The sequence below is a fragment of the Heterodontus francisci genome, chromosome 38 (genome assembly GCF_036365525.1).
Source record: "Heterodontus francisci isolate sHetFra1 chromosome 38, sHetFra1.hap1, whole genome shotgun sequence".
Taxonomy (NCBI): Eukaryota; Metazoa; Chordata; class Chondrichthyes; order Heterodontiformes; family Heterodontidae; genus Heterodontus; species Heterodontus francisci.
The window spans coordinates 45,797,417-45,823,127 of record NC_090408.1 but is presented as its reverse complement, the minus strand read 5'-3'; the positions used below and the strand labels follow the sequence as shown (position 1 = coordinate 45,823,127).

At 44.6% G+C, this 25,711-nt stretch overlaps 1 protein-coding gene across 1 annotated transcript in view; it reads right to left on the bottom strand.

The window, feature by feature from the left end:
* LOC137352615 (AP-3 complex subunit sigma-2) overlaps positions 1-25,711 on the bottom strand; it is a 93,276-nt gene that overhangs the window by 25,997 nt on the left and 41,568 nt on the right. The window contains exon 4 of the mRNA XM_068018346.1: positions 7,273-7,344. Coding sequence (XP_067874447.1) covers positions 7,273-7,344 — 72 coding nt within the window. The remainder of the gene's footprint in view (positions 1-7,272; positions 7,345-25,711) is intronic.

Genomic DNA, 25,711 nt, shown 5'->3' with positions numbered 1-25,711 from the left:
GATGGTAATGGTAGAGTGGAGGATATGCCGGGCCATGAGGTTACAGATTGTGGTTGAGTACAATTCTGCTGCTGCTGGCCCAGTTTTGCATTGTTATAGCTGGTCAAAATCTATCCCATTTAGCACGGAGGTGAACATAGAGACATAGAAAATAGGAGAAGGAGAAGAGCATTCGGCCCTTCAAGCCTGCTCCACCATTCATTATGATCATGGCTGATCATCCAACTCGTGTAACCTGTTCTGGCTTTCGCCCCATACCCTTTGATCCCTTCAGACCCAAGAGCTATATCTAACTCCTTTTTGAAAACACATAATGTTTTGGCCTCAACTGCTTTCTGTGGTAGCGAATTCCACAGGCTCACCAATCTCTGGGTGAAGAAATTTCTCCTAATCTCAGTCCTGAAAGGGTTACCCCGTATCCTTAGACTATGACCCCTGGTTCTGGACTCCCCACCATCAGGAACATCCTTCCTGCATCTACCCTGTCAAGTCCTGTTAGAATTTTATAGGTTTCTACGAGATCCCCCTCACTCTTCTGAACTCCAGCGAATATAATCCTAACCGACTCAATCTCTCCTCAAACATCAGTCCCACCATCCCAGGAATCAGTCTGGTAAACCTTCGCTGCACTCCCTCTATAGCAAGAACATCCTTCCTCAGATAAGATGACCAAAACTGCACACAATATTCCAGGTGTGGCCTCACCAAGGCCTTGTATAATTGCAGCAAGACATCCCTGCTCCTGTACTCGAATCCTCTCGTTATGAAGGTCACCATACCATTTGCCTTTTTTACCACTTGTTGCACCTGCATGCTTACCTTCAGCGACTGGTGTACGAGAAAACCCAGGTCTCGTAGTTCCCCTCTCTCAGTTTAGAGCCGTTCAGATAATCTGTCTTCCTGTTTTTGCTACCAAAGTGGATAACCTCACATTTATCCACATTATACTGCATCTGCCATGCATTAGCCCACTCACTCAACTTGTCCAAATCATCCTGAAGCCTCTCTGCATCCTCCTCACAACTCACTCTCCCACCCAGTTTTGTGTCATCTGCAAATTATAGATATTACATTTAGTTCCCTCATCTAAATCATTAATATATATTGTGAATAGCTGGGCTCCTCGCACTGATCCCTGCCTTACCCCACTAGTCACTGCCTGCCATTCTGAAAAAGACCTGTTTATTCCTACTCTTGGTTTCCTGTCTGCCAACCAATTTTCTATCCATCGCAATACACTACCCCCAATCCCACGCTCTTTAATTTTGCACGCTAATCTCTTATGTGGGACTTTGGACTTTCAGAAGGCTTTCGACAAATTAACTACATCCACTGGCTGTCCCTCATCAACTCTACTAGTTACATCCTCGAAGAATTCTACTGGATTTGTTAAGCATGAATTCCCTTTTGTAAATCCATGCTGACTCTGCCCGATTCTACCACTGTTCTCCAAGTGCTCTGCTATAAGATCTTTGATAATGGACTCTAGAAATCTCCCCACTACAAACGTCAGGCTGACTGGTCTATAATTCCCTGCTTTCTCTCTACCTCCCTTTTTAAATAGTGGGGTTACATTAGCTACCCTCCAATCTGTAGGAACTGTTCCAGAGTCTATAGAATCTTGGAAGATGACCACCAATGCATCCACTATTTCTAGGGCCACTTCCTTAAATACTCTCGGATGCAGACCATCAGGTCCTGGGGATTTATCAGCCTTCAATCCCATCAATTTCCCCAACACCATTTCTCTACTCATACTGATTTCCTTCAGTTCCTCCCTCTCACTGAACCCTGTGTTCCCCAACATTTCTGGTGTGATATTTGTGTCCTCCTTTGTGAAGACAGAACCAAAGTATGCATTTAGTTGGTCAGCCATTTCTTTGTTCCCCATAATAAATTCCCCTGTTTCTGACTGTAAGGGACCTACATTTGTATTCACCAATCTTTTTCTCATCACATTCCTATAGAAACTTTTACAGTCAGTTTTTATGTTCCCTGCAAGCTTGCTCTCGTACTCTATTTTCCCCTTCTTAATCAATCCCTTGGTCCTCCTTTGCTGAATTCGAAACTGCTCCCAATCCTCAGGTCTGTTGTTTTTTCTGGCAAATTTATATGCCTCTTCCTTGGATCTAATGCTATCTCTAATTTTCCTTGTAAGCCATGGTTTGGCTACCTTTCCCATTTTACTTTTGTGCCAGACAGGGATAAACAATTGTTGCAGTTCATCCATGCGCTCTTTAAATGTTTGCCATTGCCTATCCACTGTCATCCCTTTAAGTAACGCTTCCCAATCCGTCACAGCCAACTCGCACCTCATACCTTCGCAGTTTCCTTTATTAAGATTCAGGACCCGAGTCTCAGAATCAACTACGTCACTCTCCACCTTGATGAAGAATTCTATCATATTATGGTCGCTCATCCCCAAGGGATCTCGCACCACTAGATTGTCAATTATTCCTCTCTCATTACACAATACCCAGTCTGGGATGACCTGTTCTCTAGTTGGTTCCTCAACGTATTTGTTCAGAAAACCAGTATACACTCCAAGAATTCCTCCTCTGCGGTATTGTGACTGATTTGATTTGCCCAATCTATATGCAGATTAAAATCACCCATAATTACAGATGTTTCTTTATCTCATGCATCTCTAATTTCCTGTTTAATGCCATTCCCAACATCACCACTACAGTTTGGGGGTCTATATACAACCCTCACTAACATTTTTTGCCCCTTAGTGTTTCTCAGCTCTACCCATACAGATTCCACATCGTCAGAGTTATTATCCCTCCTCACTATTACGTTAATTTCTTCTTTAACCAGCAATGTAACTCCACCGCCTTTTGCTTTTTGTCCGTCCTGCCTAAATACTGAATACCTCTGGATGTTCATTTCCCATCCCTGGTCACCTTGCAGCCATGTCTCCGTAATCCCGACTATATCATACCTGTTTACATCTATTTGCGTGATTAATTCACCACTTTATTGTGAATGCTCCGCGCATTAAGGCACAAAGCCTTAAGACTTGTCTTTTTAACATCACTTGTCCCCTTCCCACTATTTTTCACTGTGTCCCTGTTTGGTTCTGACCCTTGATTTCTCTGCCTATCACTTTTCTTATTCCTCTTACTGTCTTTTGTTCTTGTCTTTGATCCCCCCTCCTCTGACTCCTTGCAAAGGTCCCTATCCCCCTTCCATTTTAGTTTAAACCCTCCCCAACCACTCTAGCAAATACTCCCCCTAGGACATTAATCCCGGTCCTGCCCAGGTGTAACCCGTCCAGTTTGTACTGGTCCCACCTCCCCAGAACTGGTCCCAATGTCCCAGGAATCTAAAACCCTCCCCCTCACACCATCTCTTCAGCCACGTATTCACCCGATATATCCTGCTATTTCTACTCTGACTAGCACATGGCACTGGTAGTAATCCTGAGATCACTACCTTTGAGGTCCTACTTTTCAACTTACTTCCTCGCTCCCTATATTCTGCTTATAGGACCTCCTCCCTTTTTTTACCTATGTCGTTTGTACCAATGTATACCAAGACCACTGGCTGTTCACCCTCCCCCTTCAGAATGTCCTGTAACCGCTCAGAGACATCCTTGACCCGAGCACCAGGGAGGCAACATACCATCCTGGAGTCTCGTTTGCGGCCACAGAAACACCTATCGACTCCCCTTACACTTGAATCCCCTATAACTATTGCATTCCCACACTTTTTACTCCTCCCCTGTGCGTGGTGCCACGAATTGGGCTGTTGCTGCTTTCCCCTGAGAGGCCATTCCTCCCAACAGTATCCAAAGCAGTATATCTGTTTTTCAGGGGAATAGCCACAGGAGATTCCTGCACTGCGTGTCTAGTCGTCTTGCTCTGCCTGGTGGTCACCCATTCCCTTACTGCCTGTGGAGTCTGAACCTGCAGTGTGACCATCTCTCTATACGTACTATCCACGATACTCTCTGCCTCGCGGATGCTCCGCAGTGTCCCCAGCTGCCGCTCCAGCTCTGAAACCCGGACTTCCGGGATCTGCAGCTGGAGACACTTCCTGCACACATGCTGGTCCTGGGCACTGGAATTGTTCCCGGCTTCCCACATAGAGCACGGGGAGCACACCATGGCTTTGAGCTCTCCTGCCATGACTTAACCCTTTAAATTAAACCTTTCGGAGATGCTTAAATATCAAATAATATCAATTACTCTAGGGCCCTTCTTCCCTGGTCCTCGTTACTACAGAACCCCCTAAAAAACACTACTTACTATATATGAAAATAAACTGTAGACCTTTCTTACCTTAGTTACTAAGCCAGCTATTTAGAGCCATCCCCTAACAGCAGTTACTCACCAACCAATCACCTTCCAGCTTTCCTGTGACGTGACTGTCAACTTTTTTCCCAAAACTCCGCGCGCCTGGATTGCTCTCACACAGGTCCGACTGCTCTCCGTTCCATGTGCTGGTCCCACTCAGTCTCCCTCCTTCCCGCTGCACTTTTAAACTGTCCTGGTCCCACTCAGTCTCACTCCTTCCAGCTGCACTTTTAAACTGTCCTGGTCCCACTCAGTCTCACTCCTTCCCGCTGCACTTTTAAACTGTCCTGGTCCCACTCAGTCTCACTCCTTCCCGCTGCACTTTTAAACTGTCCTGGTCCCACTCAGTATCTGTATTGCTTAAAATAAACACAGCAATTGCCCAAAAGCTCAGAAAATATTATTATACATTACTAGACTCCTGCTTTACAGGTTGAAATACTTGCTGCAAGTTTATCCAGTGAGCAGCTGAGATGCAGAGACCAGGAAGGGCCTGAGTGATTAATTATAAAATATACAGTATTTATATAAAATATTTCAAATGATCACTGTCAGGACTCTCATCTACACACATACAGTACAGTACCCAAGCAGGCCTTCAGTGACAGCCATTCTCTGGTTCATTCCTCAGGGCAATGCCTTGACCAATCAGAGTCAAGCTGCCTGGTTTAGTTTAGTTTAGAGATACAGCACTGAAACAGGCCCATCGGCCCACCGAGTCTGTGCCGACCATCAACCACCCATTTATACTAATCCTACACTAATTACATATTCCTACCACATCCCCACCTGTCCCTACATTTCCCTACCACCTACCTATACTAGGGGCAATTTATAATGACCAATTAACCTATCAACCAGCAAGTCTTTTGGCTTGTGGGAGGAAACCGGAGCACCCGATTTCCTCCCACATGCCAAAGACTTGCTGGTTGATAGGTTAATTGGTCATTATAAATTGCCCCTAGTATAGGTAGGTGGTAGGGAAATGTAGGGACAGGTGGGGATGTGGTAGGAATATGTAATTAGTGTAGGATTAGTATAAATGGGTGGTTGATGGTCGGCACAGACTCGGTGGGCCGAAGGGCCTGTTTCAGTGCTGTATCTCTAAACTAAACTAAACTAAACACCCGGAGAAAACCCACGCAGACACAGGGAGAACTTGCAAACTCCACACAGGCAGTACCCAGAATTGAACCTGGGTCGCTGGAGCTGTGAGGCCGCAGTGCTCGCCACTGTGCCACAAAAGGCAGTGGAAACAGAGTCTTTGAATATTTTTAAGGCAGAGGTAGATAGATTCTTGATTAGTAAGGGGGTGAAAGGTTATGTGGGTAGGCGGGAATGTGGAGTTGAGGTTACAGTCAGATCAGCCATGATCTTGTTGAATGGCGGAGCAGGCTCGAGGGGCCAAGTGGCCTACTCCTGCTCCTAATTGTATGTTTGTATGTAACTCCTGCCTTATTCCCTTTCAAAACATTTCCCATATACAACATTCAGGCACTAAAAGCAGAAGAAAAGCTATGTTTTCCTCTCATGGTACTTCAAAACCATCCTGCTTATCTTGGCAAGTCTGTTGCTACAAGATACAAAGAAGCTCAATTACTAACCCTTAACTCACCAGGAAATGCAACAAACACTTCTGTGAACAGATCTGGAGAACACATTATGTCCAACCTGTGCTGATAATCTGATGATGGAAAATAAATCCTCAAGATAGACTGCCACAAATATGCCTTTGTTCATCAATGATTTGAGAAAGAAAGTAAAACACCTTTTATACCATCTGTGCATAAAGTACTAACATACTGGTAACCCTACAACTTGCCATAAGTTAGTTGTAAGTGTCTTTTATAAACGTTTTGTGAAAAGTTACTTCCATCCTCATGCTCTTGCCCTGCTGTTACATACAGCATGAGGGTGCCAGAGAAACAACTGCAGTGTCAATATACAACACCACAATGGAAAGAGTTTCCCAAAATAAGTTGGCATGTGAATTAAAAACCAAAAATGTTTGAAATGCATTGTAGCAACTAAGGAGCCAGACTATTTCTCAGAATTGCTATAAATGCTTCTGAACTGATCCAGAATGCTGAGGGAATGTTCCTGGCAGACTTAACAAATTAACAGCCCTATGGTACTTCTCCATGATCATGAAGAGAACTGACAATCCAGCCACATCTCTACAATATTGTATGCCATACACTTGGCCACTCTTATCCAGCCCAGTAGTCGGCATGGCTCTGTATTGAGTTCAGGCAAGAAATGGGTTTTGCCACGGGTTACGGGTAGTTTACAGCTGGACACATAGCCATTCTGATTACCAAAGTAAACACCTCAAACACTAGCCTGGTAAGCCTTCTGTTCGACTGAAGCCCTAGATCACAAGAGTACGAAAGCCTAGTGACCCAGACACTGAAACTGACCTAGCTTACACAAAGCTGATTTTAATCTTAACATTTAGAACTGAAATGCTCGAATTTCAGATGCTGTATGCATCAAAACACAAACATTGCATGAGGGGCATTTTTCAGTTTGCTACTTTGCCAAATCAGATAAAGTTACATAATCCCTTTTTTACCAGACACTTTTTACTCCATTAATTATGTATTCTGTGGACTTGTGATGTTCACAAATCTGCCAGTAATTAATAAATGAAAAACACATTTCACAATCACAAGGAGCCATGACTCTGGTGGGTGTGGTAACACTTGAGGCCATGGAAGTATTAGCCTGTGTTCAGCATTTACTCTTGCTCTAATGTCGATCAATGCTTAAGGCAGATTCAATTTATTAATCTTTTAAGATTCTAACATTCACTGCTATTAAACTCCATCTATGTGGTAATACTAATTAAACATAAGTCTTTGTTAAACTATAAAGGAATTTGGATTGTCAAATAAAATTTGATTTTAAAGCAGTTAAACACAATTTGATACAATGTAAGCTAACACACCAATGGTAGATAAAAACATACCTTATCCATGTGGAATATAAGATCCAGCTCACAGACATTCTCAAAACACTTGTCTAATGTTTCCACAAACACCTGAAGAAACGAATGAAACAAATGTCAGCTTCTGCTCGCTACGGCAGTTCATTGAAATACCGTCAGACATACACGCAGACCAGTAGCACTTGCTCTAAAACACAACCATCTCTGTTGATAAAACTTTACGCAGGATGCCCAGATGCCACAATGGATAAACTGCCCATTGCACTGATTGGCAAATAGCACACCCGACCCCCCCCGCCCCCACCTACACCACCTCACCATGCCAGCAACATTACCAAAAGGACAGGTATGCACTGAGATGAATGTACAGCCTCAGGCAACCCAGGCGGGCAATGAATGCAGGCCTAGCCAGTGCTGCTCACATCCCCAGAATGAATTGTTTTAAAATGGCCTCTTGGACATGACCAGACTTGGAAAACAGAGACAGGGGATGGGGAAAAGCAAGAAGGAATTAAATGGAATAACCGTTAGGAATATGTCAAGTCAACAGGAAAATGATAGAACTGGGAGCAATTATCATTTATGCCATCTTTCTTTGGCCTCCTTATCTCGAGAGACAATGGATACGCGCCTGGAGGTGGTCAGTGGTTTGTGGAGCAGCGCCTGGAGTGGCTACAAAGGCCAATTCTAGAGTGACAGGCTCTTCCACAGGTGCTGCAGAAAAATTTGTTTGTCAGGGCTGTTACACAGTTGGCTCTCCCCTTGCGCTTTTGTCTTTTTTCCTGCCAACTGCGAAGTCTCTTCGACTCGCCACACTTTAGCCCTGTCTTTATGGCTGCCCGCCAGCTCTGGCGAACACTGGCAACTGACTCCCACGACTTGTGATCAATGTCACAGGATTTCATGTCGCGTTTGCAGACGTCTTTAAAGCTGAGACATGGACGACCGGTGGGTCTGATACCAGTGGCGAGCTCGCTGTACAATGTGTCTTTGGGGATCCTGCCATCTTCCATGCGGCTCACATGGCCAAGCCATCTCAAGCGCCGCTGACTCAGTAGTGTGTACAAGCTGGGGATGTTGGCCGCCTCGAGGACTTCTGTGTTGGAGATACGGTCCTGCCACCTGATGCCAAGGATTCTCCGGAGGCAGCGAAGATGGAATGAATTGAGACATCGCTCTTGGCTGACATACGTTGTCCAGGCCTCGCTGCCATAGAGCAAGGTACTGAGGACACAGGCCTGATACACTCGGACTTTTGTGTTCCGTGTCAGTGCGCCATTTTCCCACACTCTCTTGGCCAGTCTGGACATAGCAGTGGAAGCCTTTCCCATGCGCTTGTTGATTTCTGCATCTGGAGACAGGTTACTGGTGATAGTTGAGCCTAGGTAGGTGAACTCCTGAACCACTTCCAGAGCGTGGTCGCCAATATTGATGGATGGAGCATTTCTGACGTCCTGCCCCATGATGTTCGTTTTCTTGAGGCTGATGGTTAGGCCAAATTCATTGCAGGCAGCCGCAAACCTGTCAATGAGACTCTGCAGACACTCTTCAGTGTGAGATGTTAAAGCAGCATCGTCAGCAAAGAGGAGTTCCCTGATGAGGACTTTCCGTACTTTGGACTTCGCTCTTAGACGGGCAAGGTTGAACAACCTGCCCCCTGATCTTGTGTGGAGGAAAATTCCTTCTTCCGAGGACTTGAACGCATGTGAAAGCAGCAGGGAGAAGAAAATCCCAAAAAGTGTGGGTGCGAGAACACAGCCCTGTTTCATGCCACTCAGGATAGGAAAGGGGTCTGATGAGGAGCCACCATGTTGAATTGTGCCTTTCATATTGTCATGGAATGAGGTGATGATACTTAGTAGCTTTAGTGGGCATCCAATCTTTTCTAGTAGTCTGAAGAGACCACGTCTGCTGACGAGGTCAAAGGCTTTGGTGAGATCAATGAAAGCAATGTAGAGGGGCATCTGTTGTTCACGGCATTTCTCCTGTATCTGACGAAGGGAGAACAGCACGTCAACGGTCGATCTCTCTGCACGAAAGCCACACTGTGCCTCAGGGTAGACGCGCTCGGCCAGCTTCTGGAGCCTGTTTAAAGCGACTCGAGCAAAGACTTTCCCCACTATGCTGAGCAGGGAGATTCCACGGTAATTGTTGCAGTCACCGCGGTCACCTTTGTTTTTATAGAGGGTGATGATGTTGGCATCGCGCATGTCCTGAGGTACTGCTCCCTCGTCCCAGCACAGGCATAGCAGTTCATGTATTGCTGAGAGTATAGCAGGCTTGGTACTCTTGATTATTTCAGGGGTAATGCTGTCCTTCCCAGGGGCTTTTCCGCTGGCTAGAGAATCAATGGCATCACTGCGTTCCGATTTGGTTGGCTGTATGTCCAGCTCATCCATGACTGGTAGAGGCTGGGCTGCATTGAGGGCAGTCTCAGTGACAACATTCTCCCTGGAGTACAGTTCTAGGTAGTGCTGAACCCAGCGGTTTATGTCATCAATATAATTTATGTCATCAATGTTAACAATATGAAACTTGCAGGAAAAGGTGCAACTTATTAGTCAAGCAGTTTCTCTTACAATATATTACAGATATTTACTATTATATTCCGGACAACCAGTTGGTGAAGGATAGTACTGAAGCCAATATGTCCATCTTTACTCAGTCTTCTATTTATTTACAGAGTTAAACATTACATGCATATACCTCCCAACTCAACCACACCATAGTTTCAATAAGCATCTCTTTATATATGCTGAAGGGAAAGCCCAGTTGATGCCCACCACCTGCATACAATTAAACACATTCAATATACAATTAACAGATTCCCTTCCTTCTCTTTAAAATAAAAATTAAAGTTTAAGTACAACAAAAATTTCAAAACAAATCTAATCAAAATACTCCATATTCTGTGCAAAGCATTACATTGCGAGATGCCCCTTCTCTAGGACCCCTAACAATTTCTTCATACAAGCATTTCTTTTTGTAAAAAAATTAGATAATTGATGACTTGCATCCACCCATTTAATTTTTAGAGATTTCCTTTCACTCTAGCATGTGTTTCAAGCCAGTGAGGTCAATCCGTAACCTTTTCTCACTCACTTTTCATAGAGTGTACATTATCCCATAATGAATAATAGTCTACATAACATTAAATGGGTATACTATCTTCGGTACACCTCTTGTACAGAATTACACTTAAAATATTTGGCAAATAGAATCCCATATCCGCTGCCTCCACAAGAGCCAGTGTTTCAGCAGCTAAAACACTTTTAACAACCTTTTTATTTTTTTAGCTTTCCAAGATAAAGGACATTTCCCATTTTCAGCCTTAAGAAATATTAAGAAACCAGATGCACCAGGCAACCCATCAGGAAAATTGGTATGTGAAACTTAGTTAAAAACGACTAGTTTCGTGTTCCTAGGGTCACCTAAGGATGGGAACATCCAAACATATGAATTAGCAGCAGGAGTAGGCCACTCGACCCTTCGAGCCTGCTCCGCCATTCAATAAGTTCATGGCTGATCTGATTTCTCCACATTATCACCTACCCCCGATAACCTACCACCCCGTTGCTTATCGAGAATCTATCTACCTCTGCCTTAAAAATATTCAAAGACTCTGCTTCCACCGCCTTTTGAGGAAGAGAATTCTAAAGACTCACGACCCTCAGAGAGAAAAATTTCTCCTCATCTCGGTCTTAAATGGACGACCCCTTATTTTTAAACAGTGACCCCTAGTTCTAGATTCTCCCACAAGGGGAAACATCCTTTCCACATCCGCCCTGTCAAGACCCCTCAGGATCTTATATGTTTCAATCAAGTCACCTCTTACTCTTCTAAACTCCAGCAGATAAAGGCCTAGCCTGTCCAATCTTTCCTCATAAGATGGCCCGTCCATTCCAGGTATTAGTCTGGTAAACCTTCTCTGAACTGCTTCCAATGCATTTACATCCTTCCTTAAATAAGGAGACCAATACTGTACACAGTACTCCAGATGTGGTCTCACCAATGCCCTGTATAGCTGATGCATAATCTCCCTATTTTTGTATTCAATTCCCCCTCGCAATAAATGATAAGATTCTACTAGCTTTCCTAATTATTTGCTGTACCTGCATTCTAACCTTTTGCGATTCATGCACTAAGACACCCAGAACCCTCTGCATCTCAGAGCTCCGCAATCTCTCACCATTTAGATAATATGCTTTGTTGTTATTCTTCCTGCTAAAATGGACAACTTTACATTTTCCCACATGATACTCCATCTGCCAGATTTTTGCCAATCACTTAGCCTATCTATATCCCTTTATAGCCTCCTTATGTCCTCTTCACAACCTACTTTCCTACCTATTTTCATCATCAGCAAATTTAGCAACCATACCTTTGGTCCCTTCATCTAAGTCACTTATATATTAAGTACTCATTTCTCCAGATTTTATTTGCCCTTAAACCATTCTCGGCTTTAGTGTTAGATTATAATACTTAATTCCAACACATCAAAACTGGCATCTGATCCTGTCTAAGTGCCCAAACAGTTTAAATGCCGAATCAAGCTTCACAATTACTCTGTCCCTTTCGATATATCGTCATCTTTCTGTGATGACCTAACATGATTAACTGGGATGGGAGTAACACTCTCTAAATAGGATTGTGATTTAAAGTTATTCCAGACCAACATATGCTTAATATCTAAAACAATACATTTAAAAGCTCCATAGGCCTGACTCCCAATTTTAAATTCTACTCTAATCTTATAAATAATACATTTCTCAAATTCCACAGTACCACCCCATAACAAATCATCAATCTGCATCATGAAGATGCCTGAAAGTTTCCCTTTATGATACCAATAAAACATTGCGGGATCTGCTTTTAGTTGAACACAACTTATTTTCTACAAAACAGATCTCCCTGCAAAATACCACACCCTGGAAAAATCATTCAGGCCATAGACGAATTAGTTTAGTTTCCATAGTTTCCCTTCTGTATCTGCTGCCTCTTTGGATGGTTTCAAAAACAATTCTCTCTGAAAAGTAACGTCCTGCAGAAATGCAGCTTTTATGTCGATTGATCTACACTCCCATGAATATGTGGCCAAAAGCGATAAAAAGATTTTCAAGATTTCTTTTCTAGCACTGGGAGAGTCCACTCTAACATCTGTATCACTCAGTCGCTCTGCAAACCCCTCGCAACTAGCTTTGCTTTAGCTTTATAAGTCCCATTTGCAAGATGTTTTCAGTGCAAATCCACCTATGTGACCAGGCAAGTTTCTCCTTTTCTGGTACCTCAGAATAAACTCCAAACTCTCTCCAACTATCTAATTCCTTTTATTTTGCATCTCTTATTAGTTTATCCTCAAGTTTATTGGCAACCACCAAAACTTTACAATCAAGAGGACTTTTGCTATTCACATTGTGTAATCAATTCAAGCCACAGCCTCTACTTGCACTTTTATGCCTGTTGGGACTGTGAGATCACCCTCTCACACAACTGGAGGCTCTTTCTCCGGTACTTGATCGTTTCCTGATGCAAGAGTTACTTCTGGACCTTGCACCTGTTAGAACTTGCACTGCACTTTCGAACTCTCCACTCTTTCACTCCATTCTGCCAGTCCATGAACACTCAACCAATATTTAAACTTGCCAGTAGCTTTTCCTGCACGTCCCACAACTGTCGCATCCCTCCATTTTTTTATTTAGAGATACAGCACTGAAACAGGCCCTTCGGCCCACCGAGTCTATGCCGACCAACAACCACCCATTTATACTAACCCTACAGTAATCCCATATTCTCTACCACCTACCTACACTAGGGGCAATTTACAATAGCCAATTTACCTATCAACCTGCAAGTCTTTGGCTGTGGGAGGAAACCGGAGCACCCGGCGAAAACCCACGCGGTCACAGGGAGAACTTGCAAACTCCGCACAGGCAGTACCCAGAATTGAACCTGGGTCCCTGGAGCTGTGAGGCTGCGGTGCTAACCACAGCTAATCAGACCCCTCTGGAATATACGTCACCCGAGTACTCAGTCTGGACAATTGGCTTTTGGACGCGATAGGGGAGACGGTGACATAGTGGTAATGTCACTGAACTTGTAATCCAGAGGCCCATGTTACTGTCCTGGGAACATGGGTTCAAATCCCACCACGGCAGCTGGTGGAATTTAAATTCAATTAATTAATAAAGATCTGGAATTGAAAGCTGGTCTCAGTAATGGTGCCATGAAACCATCAATTATCGCAAAAACCCATCTGGTTCACTAATGCTCTTTAGGGAAGGAAATCTACTGTCCTTACTCGCTCTAGCCTACACGTGACTCCAGACTCCTGGTGTGCGGGCGACAATTTTAAACCGACAAGAAAAACTGTTGCCGTCTGTTTATTAGACAAATAAAACACAAAGGGATAAAAACATGAATAACAAAAACACTTGCTGCAGTCAGCTGGGAGTTGAACCACCCACACCCCGTTTAATATGTGCCTCTTTACAGGTGCTCAAGTGAAAGCCCAGTTAATGCCCACCACCTGCATACAATTAACACTTACTATTTAGTATTGTTTCCTTGTTTGAAATAAGAGTACATTTTATTAAAAAGGTTTGCACATTGCCTCAGCATGGTGCATTAAACAGAGTTCAATTCAACTTCCATAAACTTCCAAGTAATTCCGCAAAGTTCCAGAGATTTGCAGACATCAGTATATTGCTGACAGATTGTACTAACATGTGACTGCTCTGAGAATCAGGAACACAATACAAAGCGTTTTAAAAGAGAAAGTTAAAAGCTGAAGCACTGGACCAACACCCATTGATATCAGGCAGCTCTGCTTACTACATTCACCTAAAAGAATGATAGGAACAGATGGGAGTACCAGCTCTATATAACTAGTTAATTAAGAGTTAAACTTAGAATCACAGAATGATACAGCACGAAAAGTGTCCATTTGGCCCATCATGCCTGTGCTAGTTCTTTAGTAGAGCTATTCAATTAATTCCATTGCCCTGCTCTTTCCCCATAGCCCGACAAATTTCACCCCCTTCAAGTATTTATCCAATTTCCACCGCCCTTCAAGGCAGTACATTCCAGATCATGATTCACCGCAGAAAACAAATTTGCCTTGTCTCATCATCCCTGTTTCTTTTGCCAATCACCTTAAATCTGTGTCCTCTGGTTACCAAATGTTCTGTCGGAGGAAAGTTTCTCCTTATTTACTCGATCAAAATCCTTCATGATTTTGAACACATCCACTAAATCTCCCCTTAAACTTCTCTGAACCCTCTGTAAGGCCTTGACATTCTTCCTAAAGTACATGCCCAGATTGAATATAGTACTCCAGCTAAGGCCAAACCAATTATTGATAAATGTTTAGTATTACTTCATTGTTTTTGTACTCTATGCCTCTGTTTATATAGCCAAGGATCCCATGTGCTTTTCATAACAGCTTTCTCAATTTGTTCTGCCACCTAAGATTAGTGTACATACACCCCCAGGGTCTCTCTGCTCCTGCTTTAAAATTGTATCATTTAGTTTATGTTACCTCTCCTCATTCTTCCGATCAAAAGTATCACTGCACAATTCTTTGTTAAATTGCATCTGCCAGGTGACTGCCATTTGATCAGTCCAGGCCCTCCTGAAGAATATTGTTATCCTCATCAGTGCTTATATTTCACAGTCATCTGGAAATTTTGAAATTACGTCCCGTATCTCCAAATGCAGGTCATTAATGTATTTTTAAAAAGCAGTAACCCTAATACTGACCCCTGGGGGACAGCTTCAGGAGCGGAGAGCAGTCGGACCTGTGTGAGAGAAGTCGGACCTGTGTGAGAGCAGTCGGACCTGTGTGAGAGAAGTCGGACCTGTGTGAGAGAAGTCGGACCTGTGTGAGAGAAGTCGGCCTGTGTGAGAGAAGTCGGACCTGTGTGAGAGAAGTCGGCCTGTGTGAGAGAAGTCGGATCTGTGTGAGAGCAGTCAGACCTGTGTGAGAGCAGTCAGACCTGTGTGAGAGAAGTCGGACCTGTGTGAGAGAAGTCGGACCTGTGTGAGAGAAGTCGGACCTGTGTGAGAGCAGTCAGACCTGTGTGAGAGCAGTCAGACCTGTGTGAGAGCAGTCAGACCTGTGTGAGAGCAGTCAGACCTCTTCCAGCGCGCCAGAGTTTTGGAAAAAAAAGAATAAAAAAGCCAACAGTGCCATCACAGGAAAGCTGCAAGGTGATTGGTGGTGAGTCACTGCTGTTAGGGAATAACTCTAAATAGCTGGGTAAGTATCGAAGGTAAGAAAGGATTACAGTTTTTTTTCATATATAGTAAGTAGTGTTTTTTAGGGAGTTCTGTAGTAACGAGGACCAGGGAAGAAGGGCCCGAGAGTAATTGATATTATTTGATATTAAGCATCTTCCAAAAGGTTTAATTTAAAGGGTTAAGTCATGGCAGGAGAGCTCAAAACCGTGGTGTGCTCCTCGTGCTCCATGTCGGAAGTCGGGAACATTTCCAGTGCCCTGGAGCGGCATGTGTGCAAGAAGTGTCTCCAGGTGCAGCCCCTGGAAGCCCGGGTTTCAGAGCTGGAGCGGCAGCTGGGGACACTGTGGAGCATCCGCGAGGCGGAGAGTATCGTGAATAGCACATATAGAGAGGTGGTCACACCACAGGCAGGAAGGGAATGGGTGACCACCAGGCAGAGCAAGAGGACTAGGCAGGAATCTCCTGTGGCTATTCCCCTGCAAAAAGATATACTGCTTTCGATACTGTTGGGGAGAATGGCCTCTCAGGGGAAAGCAGCAACAGCCCAATTCGTTGCACCACGGTTGGCTCTGCTGCACAGGGGAGGAGTAAAAAGTGTGGGAATGCAATAGTTATAGGGGATTCAATTTGAAGGGGAATAGATATGCGTTTCTGTGGCTGCAAAAGAGACTCCAGGCTGGTATGTTGCCTCCCTGGTGCTAGGGTCAAGGATGTCTCAGAGCGGTTACAGGGCATTCCGAACGGGAGGGTGAGCAGCCAGTGGTCGTGGTACACATTGGTACAAATGATGTAGGTAAAAAAAGGGATGAGGTCCGAAAAACAGAATATAGGGAGTTAGGAAGTAGGTTGAAAAGTAGGACCTCAAAGGTAGTGATCTCAGGATTACTAACAGTGCCATGTGCTAGTCAGAGTAGAAATAGCAGGATATATCGGATGAATACGTGACTGAAGAGATGGTGTGAGGGGGAGGGTTTTAGATACCTGGGGCATTGGGACCAGTTCTGGGGGAGGTGGAACCGGTATAAACTGGACGGGTTACAACTAGGCAGGACTGGGACTGATGTCCTAGGGGGAGTATTTGCTAGAGTGGTTGGGGAGGGTTTAAACTAAAATGGCAGGGGGATAGGGACCTTTGCAAGGAGTCAGAGGAGGGGGGATCAAAGACAAGAACAAAAGACAGTAAGGGGAATAAGAAAAGTGAGAGGCAGAGAAATCAAGGGCCAGAATCAAACAGGGACACAGTGAAAAATAGTGGGAAGGGGACAAGTAATGTTAAAAAGACAAGCCTTAAGGCTTTGTGCCTTAATGCGCGGAGTATTCGCAATAAAGTGGATGAATTAATCGCGCAAATAGATGTAAACAGGTATGATATAGTCGGGATTACAGAGACATGGCGGCAAGGTGACCAGGGATGGGAAATGAACATCCAGAGGTATTCAGTATTTAGGAAGGACAGACAAAAAGCAAAAGGCGGTGGAGTTGCATTGCTGGTTAAAGAGGAAATTAATGCACTAGTGAGGAAGGGTATTAGCTCTGACGATGTGGAATCTGTATGGGTAGAGCTGAGATACACAAAGGGGCAAAAAACGTTAGTGGGGGTTGTATATAAACCCCTGAACTGTAGTGGTGATGTTGGCATTAAATAGGAAATTAGAGACACATGCGATAAAGGAACATCTGTAATTATGGGTGATCTTAATCTGCATATAGATTGGGCAAATCAAATTAGTCACAATACCAGAGAGCAGGAATTCTTGGAGTGTATACGGGATGGTTTTCTGGACCAACACGTTGAGGAATCAACTAGAGAACAGACCAAAAACAAGAAATGCTGGAACCACTCAGCAGGTCTGGCAGCATCTGTGGAAAGGGAAGCAGAGTTAACGTTTCGGGTCAGTGACCCTTCTTCGGAACTGACAAATATTAGAAAAGTCACAGATTATAAGCAAGTGAGGTGGGGGTGGGGCAAGAGATAACAAAGGAGAAGGTGCAGATTGGACCAGGCCACATAGCTGACCAAAAGGTCACGGAGCATAGGCAAACAATATGTTAATGGTGTGTTGAAAGACAAAGCATTAGTACAGATTAGGTGTGAATACACTGAATATTGAACAGCAGCAAGTGCAAACCTGAAAAAAAACCTGAAAAAAACAGTGGGTAAGCAAACTGAACAAACTAAGATGAAATGAAATAAATGCAAAAAAAGATTGTAAAAAATGTAAAAAAGAATGTTAAAAAAAAGGAAGAAAAAGTAACTAAAAATGAAAGTAAAATGGGGGGGCTGTCATGCTCTGAAATTATTGAACTCAATGTTCAGTCCGGCAGGACTGTCCAATCTGCACCTTCTCCTTTGTTATCTCTTGCCCCACCCCCACCTCACTTGCTTATAATCTGTGACTTTTCTAATATTTGTCAGTTCCAAAGAAGGGTCACTGACCCGAAACGTTAACTCTGCTTCTCTTTCCACAGATGCTGCCAGACCTGCTGGGTGATTCCAGCATTTCTTGTTTTTGTTTCAGATTTCCAGCATCCGCAGTATTTTGCTTTTATTATTAGAGAACAGACCATCCTGGACTGGGTATTGTTAACGAGAGAGGAATAAATGACAATCTAGTTGTGTGAGACCCCTTGGGGAACAGCGACCATAATATGATAGAATTCTTCATCAAGATGGAGAGTGACGTAGTTGATTCTGAGACTAGGGTCCTGAATCTTAATAAAGGAAACTACGAAGGTATGAGGTGCGAGTTGGCTATGATGGATTGGGAAACGTTACGTAAAGGGATGACAGTGGATAAGCAATGGCAAACATTTAATGAGTGCATGGAAGAACTGCAAGAATTGTTCATCCCTGTCTGGCGCAAAAGTAAAACGGGAAAGGTAGCCAAACCATGGCTTACAAGGGAAATTAGAGATAGCATTAGATCCAAGGAAGAGGCATACAGAAAAACAACAGACCTGAGGATTGGGAGCAGTTTAGAATTCAGCAAAGGAGGACCAAGGGATTGATTAAGAAGGGGAAAATAGAGTACGAGAGAAAGCTTAAGGGGAACATAAAAACTGACTGTAAAAGTTTCTATAGGTATGTGATGAGAAAAAGATTGGTGAAGACAAATGTAGGTCCCTTACAGTCAGAAACAGGGGAATTTATTATGGGGAATAAAGAAATGGCTGACCAACTAAATGCATACTTTGGTTCTGTCTTCACAAAGGAGGACACAAATATCACACCAGAAATGTTGGGGAACACAGGGCTTAGTGAGAGGAGGGAACTGAAGGAAATCAGTATGAGTAGAGAAATGGTGTTGGGGAAATTGATGGGATTGAAGGCCGATAAATCCCCAGGGCCTGATGGTATGCATCCCAGAGTATTTAAGGAAATGGCCCTAGAAATAGTGGATGCATTGGTGGTCATCTTCCAAGATTCTATAGACTCTGGAACAGTTCCTACAGATTGGAGGGTAGCAAATGTAACCCCACTATTTAAAAAGGAAGGTAGAGAGAAAGCAGGGAATTATAGACCAGTCAGCATGTAGTGTGGAAAATTCTCGAGTCCATTATCGAAGATTTTATAGCAGAGCACTTGGAGAACAGTGGTAGAATTGGGCAGAGTCAGCATGGATTTACGAAAGGGAAATCATGCTTGACAAATCTACTAGAATTCTTCGAGGATGTAACTAGTAGAGTTGACGAGTGGGAGCCAGTGGATGTGGTTTATTTGGACTTTCAGAAGGCTTTCGAAAAAGTCCCACATAAGAGATTAATGTGTAAAATTAAAGAGCATGGGATTGGGGGTAGTGTATTGCGATGGATAGAAAATTGGTTGGCAGACAGGAAACCAAGAGTAGGGATAAATAGGTCTTTTTCCAAATGGCAGGCAGTGACTAGTGGGGTACCACAGGGATCGGTGCCAGGACCCCAGCTATTCACAATATATATTAATGATTTAGATGAGGGAACTAAATGTAATATCTCCAAATTTGAAGATGACACAAAACTGGGTGGGAGGGTGAGTTGTGAGGTGGATGCAGAGAGGCTTCAGGGTGATTTGGACAAGTTGAGTGAGTGGGCTAATGCATGGCAGATGCAGTATAGTGTGGACAAATGTGAGGTTATCCACTCTGGTAGCAAAAACAGGAAGGCAGATTATCTGAACGGCGATAAACTGAGGGCGGGGAATACACAGCAAGACCTGGTGTGTTCTCGTACACCAGTTGCTGAAGGTAAGCATGCAGGTGCAACAGGCGGTAAAAAAGGCAAATGGTATGTTGGCCTTCATAGCGAGAGGATTCGAGTACAGGAGCAGGGATGTCTTGCTGCAATTATACAGGGCCTTGGTGAGGTTACACCTGGAATATTGTGTGCAGTTTTGGTCTCCTTATCTGAGGATGGACGTTCTTGCTATAGAGGGACTGCAGTTGATGTAGTTTACATGGATTTCAGCAAAGCCTTTGACAAGGTTCCACATGGGAGACTTATCAAGAAAGCAAATGCACATGGGATACAAGGTAACTTGATGAGGTGGATTCAAAATTGGCTCAGCTATAGGAGACAGAGAGTGATGACAGACGGCTGTGTTTGTCATTTATATAAACGACATAGATGACTATGTGGGGGGTAGGATCAGTAAGTTCGCAGATGACACAAAGATTGGCCGAGTGGTTAACAGTGAGCTGGAGTGTCTTAGGTTACAGGAAGAAATAGACGGGATGGTCAAATGGGCAGAAAAGTGGCAGATGGAATTTAACCCTGAAAAGTGTAAGGTGATACACTTTGGAAGGAGTAATGTGACATGGAAGTATTCAATGAATGGCCTGACACTGGGAAGTTCCGAGGAACAAAGGGACCTTTGGCGCGTTTGTCCATAGATCTCTGAAGGCAGAAGGGCAGGTTAATAGGGTGGTGAAAAAGGCATATGGGACACTTGCCTTTATCAATAGAGACATAGATTACAAAAGCAGGGAGGTGTTGGAGTTGTATAGAACTTTGGTGAGGCCACAGCTGGACTGGAGTACTGTGTGCAATTCTGGTCGCCACATTATAGGAAGGATGTGATTGCATTGGAGGGGGTGCAGAGGTGATTCACCAGGATGTTGCCTGGGATGGAACATTTAAGCTATGAAGAGAGGTTGGATAGGCTTGGGTTGTTTTCACTGGAGCAGAGAAGACTGAGGGGTGACCTGATCGAGGTGTACAAGATTATGAGGGGCATGGACAGGGTGGATAGGGAGCAGCTGTTCCCCTTAGTTGAAGGGTCAGTTACGAGGGGTCACAAGTTTAAGGTGAGGGGCGGGAGGTTTAAGGGGGATTTGAGGAAGAACTTTATTACCCAGAGGGTGGTGATGGTCTGGAATGCCCTGCCTCGGAGGGTGGTAGATGCAGGTTGCCTCACATCCTTTAAAAAGTACCTGGATGAGCACTTGGCACATCATAACATTCAAGGCTATGGGCCAAGTGCTGGCAAATGGGATTAGGTAGACAGGTCTGGTGTTTTAATGCATTCGTGCAGACTCGATGGGCCGAAGGGTCTCTTCTGCACTGTATTATTCTGTGATTCTGAGTGCAGCGATGGTTTACCAGACTAATTCCTGAGATGGTGGGACTGACATATGAGGAGAGATTGAGTCGGTTAGGATTATATTCGCTGGAGTTCAGAAGAGTGAGGGGGGATATCATAGAAACTTGTAAAATTCTAACAGGACTTGACAGGGTAGATGCAGGAAGGATGTTCCCGATGGTGGGGGAGTCCAGAACCAGGGGTCATAGTCTAAGGATATGGTGTTAACCTTTCAGGACTGAGATGAGGAGAAATTTCTTCACCCAGAGAGAGGTGAGCCTGTGGAATTCGCTACCACAGAAAGCAGTTGAGGCCAAAACATTGTATGTTTTCAAGAAGGAGTTAGATATAGCTCTTGGGTCTAAAGGGATCCAAGGGTATGGGCCGAAAGCGGGAACAGGTTTTTTTAAATTCATTCATGGGATGTGGGTGTCACTGGCCAGGCCAGCATTTATTGCCCATCCCTAATTGCCCCTGAGAAGGTGGTGGTGAGCTGCCTTCTTGAACCGCTGCAGTCCATGTGAGGTAGGTATACCCACAGTGATGTTTGGAAGAGAGTTCCAGGATTCTAACCCAGCGACAGTGAAGGAACGGCGATATAGTTCCAAATCAGAATGGTGTGTGACTTGGAGGGGAACTTGCAGGTGGTGGTGTTCCCATGTATTTGCTGCCCTTGTCCTTCTAGTTGGTAGAGGTCGCGGGTTTGGAAGGTGCTGTCTAAGGAGCCTTGGTGCATTGCTGCAGTGCATCTTGTAGATGGTACACACTGCTGCCACTGTGCGTCGGTGGTGGAGGGAGTGAATGTTTGTGGATGGGGTGCCAATCAAGCGGGCTGCTTTGTCCTGGATGGTGTCGAGCTTCTTGAGTGTTTTTGGAGCTGCACCCATCCAGGCAAGTGGAGAGTATTCCATCACACTCCTCACTTGTGCCTTGTAGATGTTGGATAGGCTTTGGGGAGTCAGGAGGTGAGTTACTCACTGCAGAATTCCCAACCTCTGACCTACTTTTGTAGCCACAGTATTTATGTGGCTGGTCCAGTTCAGTTTCTGGTCAATGGTAGCCCCGAGGATGTTTATAGTGGGGGATTCAGAGATAGTAATGCCATTGAATGTCAAGGGGAGATGGTTAGATTCTCTCTTGATGGAGATGGTCATTGCCTGGCACTTGTGTGGCGCGAATGTTACTTGCCACTTATCAGCCCAAGCCTGGATATTGTCCAGGTCTTGCTGCATTTCTACACGGACTGCTTCAGTATCTGAGGAGTCACGAATGGTGCTGAACATTGTGCAATCATCAGCAAACATCCCCACTTCTGACCTTATGATTGAAGGAAGGTCATTGATGAAGCAGCTGAAGATGGTTGGGCCTAGGACACTACCCTGAGGAACTCCTGCAGTGATGTCCTGGAGCTCAGATGTTCGACCTCCAACAACCACAACCATCTTCCTTTGCGCTAGGTATGACTCCAGCCAGCAGAGGGTTTTCCCCCTGATTACCATTGACCTCAGTTTTGCTAGGGCTCCTTGATGCCATACTTGGTCAAATGCTGCCTTGATGTCAAGGGCAGTCACTCTCACCTCACCTCTTGAGTTCAGCTCTTTTGTCCATGTTTGAACCAAGGCTGTAATGAGGTCAGGAGCTGAGTGGCCCTGGTGGAACCCAAACCGAGTGTCACTGAGCAGGTTATTGCTAAGCAAGTGCCGCTTGATGGCACTGTTGATGACACCTTCCATCACTTTACTGATGATTGAGAGTAGGCTGATGGGGCGGTAATTGGCCGGGTTGGACTTGTCCTGCTTTTTGTGTACAGGACATACCTGGGCAATTTTCCACATTGCCGGGTAGATGCCAGTGTTGCAGCTATACTGGAACAGCTTGGCTAGGGTGCGGCAAGTTCTGGAGCACAGGTCTTCAGTACTATTGCCAGAATATTGTCAGGGCCCATAGCCTTTGCAGTATCCAATGCTTTCAGTCGTTTCTTGATATCACGCGGAGTGAATCGAATTGGCAGAAGTCTGGCATCTGTGATGCTGGGGACTTCAGGAGGAGGCCAAGATGGATCATCAACTCGGCACTTCTGGCTGAAGATTGTTGCAAATGCTTCAGTGTTATCTTTTGCACTGATGTGCTGGGCTCCCCCATCATTGAGGATGGGGATATTTGTGGAGCCACCTCCTCCAGTTAGTTGTTTAATTGTCCACCACCATTCACGGCTGGATGTGGCTGGACTGCAGAGCTTAGATCTGATCTGTTGGTTATGGGATCGCTTAGCTCTGTCTATTGCATGCTGGTTATGCAGTTTGGCATGCAGATAGTCCTGGGTTGTAGCTTCACCAGGTTGACACCTCATTTTGAGGTACGCCTGGTGCTGCTCCTGGCATGCACTCCTGCACTCTTCATTGAACCAGGGTTGGTCTCCCGGCTTGATGGTAATGGTAGAGTGGGGGATATGCCGGGCCATGAGGTTACAGATTGTGGTTGAGTACAATTCTGCTGCTGCTGATGGCCCACAGCACCTCATGGATGTCCAGTTTTGCATTGCTAGATCTGTTCGAAATCTATCCCATTTAGCATGGTGGTAGTGCCACACAACACAATGGAGGGTATCCTCAATGTGAAGGCGGGACTTCGTCTCCACAACGACTGTGCGGTGGTCACTCCTACCAATACTGTCATGGACAGATGCATCTGTGGCAGGCAGATTGGTGAGGACGAGGTCAAGTATGTTTTCCCCTCTTGTTGGTCCCCTCACCACCTGAGTTGGATGATCGGCCATGATCATAATGAATGGCGGAGCAGGCTCGAAGGGCCGAATGGCCTACTCCTGCTCCTATTTTCTATGTTTCTACCACTTTATATTTCTCTCCAGTCTGGAAAACAAACGTTCACCACTACTCTCTGCTTCTCTGACAATTTTGGATCCATGCTGGCGCTGTCCTTTGATCCCATGAGCTTCCATTTTACTAACAAATCTATTGTATGTTATTTTATCGAGCCTTTAAAAGTCCATATAAACATCAACCACACTGGAGTGCTGACTTGGGTTGCATTAGAGTGCGACAGTGGAAGTTTGGTAACTGAGGATAATTAAGGGTTAATTTTATCTTAAATCTAATCTGTCTTTTATTTAGCAGATTAACTTAACTGCTGTTAGGGTTAGAGAAGGTGAGTTTATGACCAGCTTTAAACAGGGTTCACTCAGGCTCTGCTTGCAGCTGCACCTTGTTAATTAGAGAAGTGGCTTAAACCAGTTTTCAGGGGCTTGAGTCAGTCAGTATAAAAGTGAGCCATCTTACAGTGCTGACTTGGGTTGCACTAGAGTGCTATAGTGGAAGTTTGGTAACTGAGGAAGTTCGGTAAGGAGGGACCGAGGAGCTCCTTTCATTTCCGACCTGTCCTCAGAGTGAGGGGAGCCCAGAGCGTCCAAAGAGCACAGCTGACTGGGAGAAGACTCGGAGGGCAGAGTTCCGGACTGGTAAGTATAAAAAAGTTACCTCTGGTTCAAAAACAATTGAAAGTGATGTCACAGGAAAGCAGTGACCTGATTGGCCGGCAGTGGATTATTACTGAATTTGAAAATAAAACATTGATAAAAATTGATTAAAACCCTAATTAACTAATAAGTAGAGTAACTAAACCAGAGGGAGGAGATTTTATTTTATTTTTTTTTTATTTAGAGATACAGCACTGAAACAGGCCCTTCGGCCCACCGAGTCTGTGCCGACCATCAACCACCCATTTATACTAATCCTACACTAATTCCATATTCCTACCACATCCCCACCTGTCCCCATATTTCCCTACCACCTACCTATTCTAGGGGCAATTTATAATAGCCAATTTACCTACCAGCCTGCAAGTCTTTTGGCTGTGGGAGGAAACCGGAGCACCCGGAGAAAACCCACGCAGACACAGGGAGAACTTGCAAACTCCACACAGGCAGTACCCAGAATTGAACCCGGGTCGCTGGAGCTGTGAGGCTGCGGTGCTAACCACTGCGCCGCTGTGCTGCCCAGATTACTGTATTTAGTTAGCATTTAATATTTTTAGTAGGAATCTCGCAGGAGGGACCATATAGATAATTATAACAATTTAGTAAGGATTTAATAAGTATTTATTTATTTTAAATTAATTTATTAATTAGTGCGAGAAATGTCAGAGGAGAAGTGCTTAACCTGTGAGATGTGGGAGGTCCGTGACACTTCCAGCATTCCGGACGACTACATCTGCAGGAAGTGTACCCAGTTGCAGCTCCTCACAGACCGCATGGATCGGTTGGAGCTGCAACTGGATGCACTTAGGAGCATCCAGGTGGCAGAAACCGTCATAGACAGGAGTTTTAGAGAAGTGGTTACACCCAAGGTGCAGGCAGATAGATGGGTGACCTCTAGATGGGGCAGGCAGTCAGTGCAGGAATGCCCTGTGGCTATCCCCCTCTCTAACAAGTATACCGTTTTGGATACTGTTGAGGGGGATTGCATATCAGGGGAAAACAGCAGCAGCCAGAGCAGTGGCACCACGGCTGGCACTGTTGTTCGGCAGGGAGGGACAAAGCGCAGAAGAGCAATAGTTATTTTTTTTATTTTTATTTTATTTTATTTCGAGATACAGCACTGAAACAGGCTCTTCGACCCACCGAGTCTGTGCCGACCATCAACCACCCAT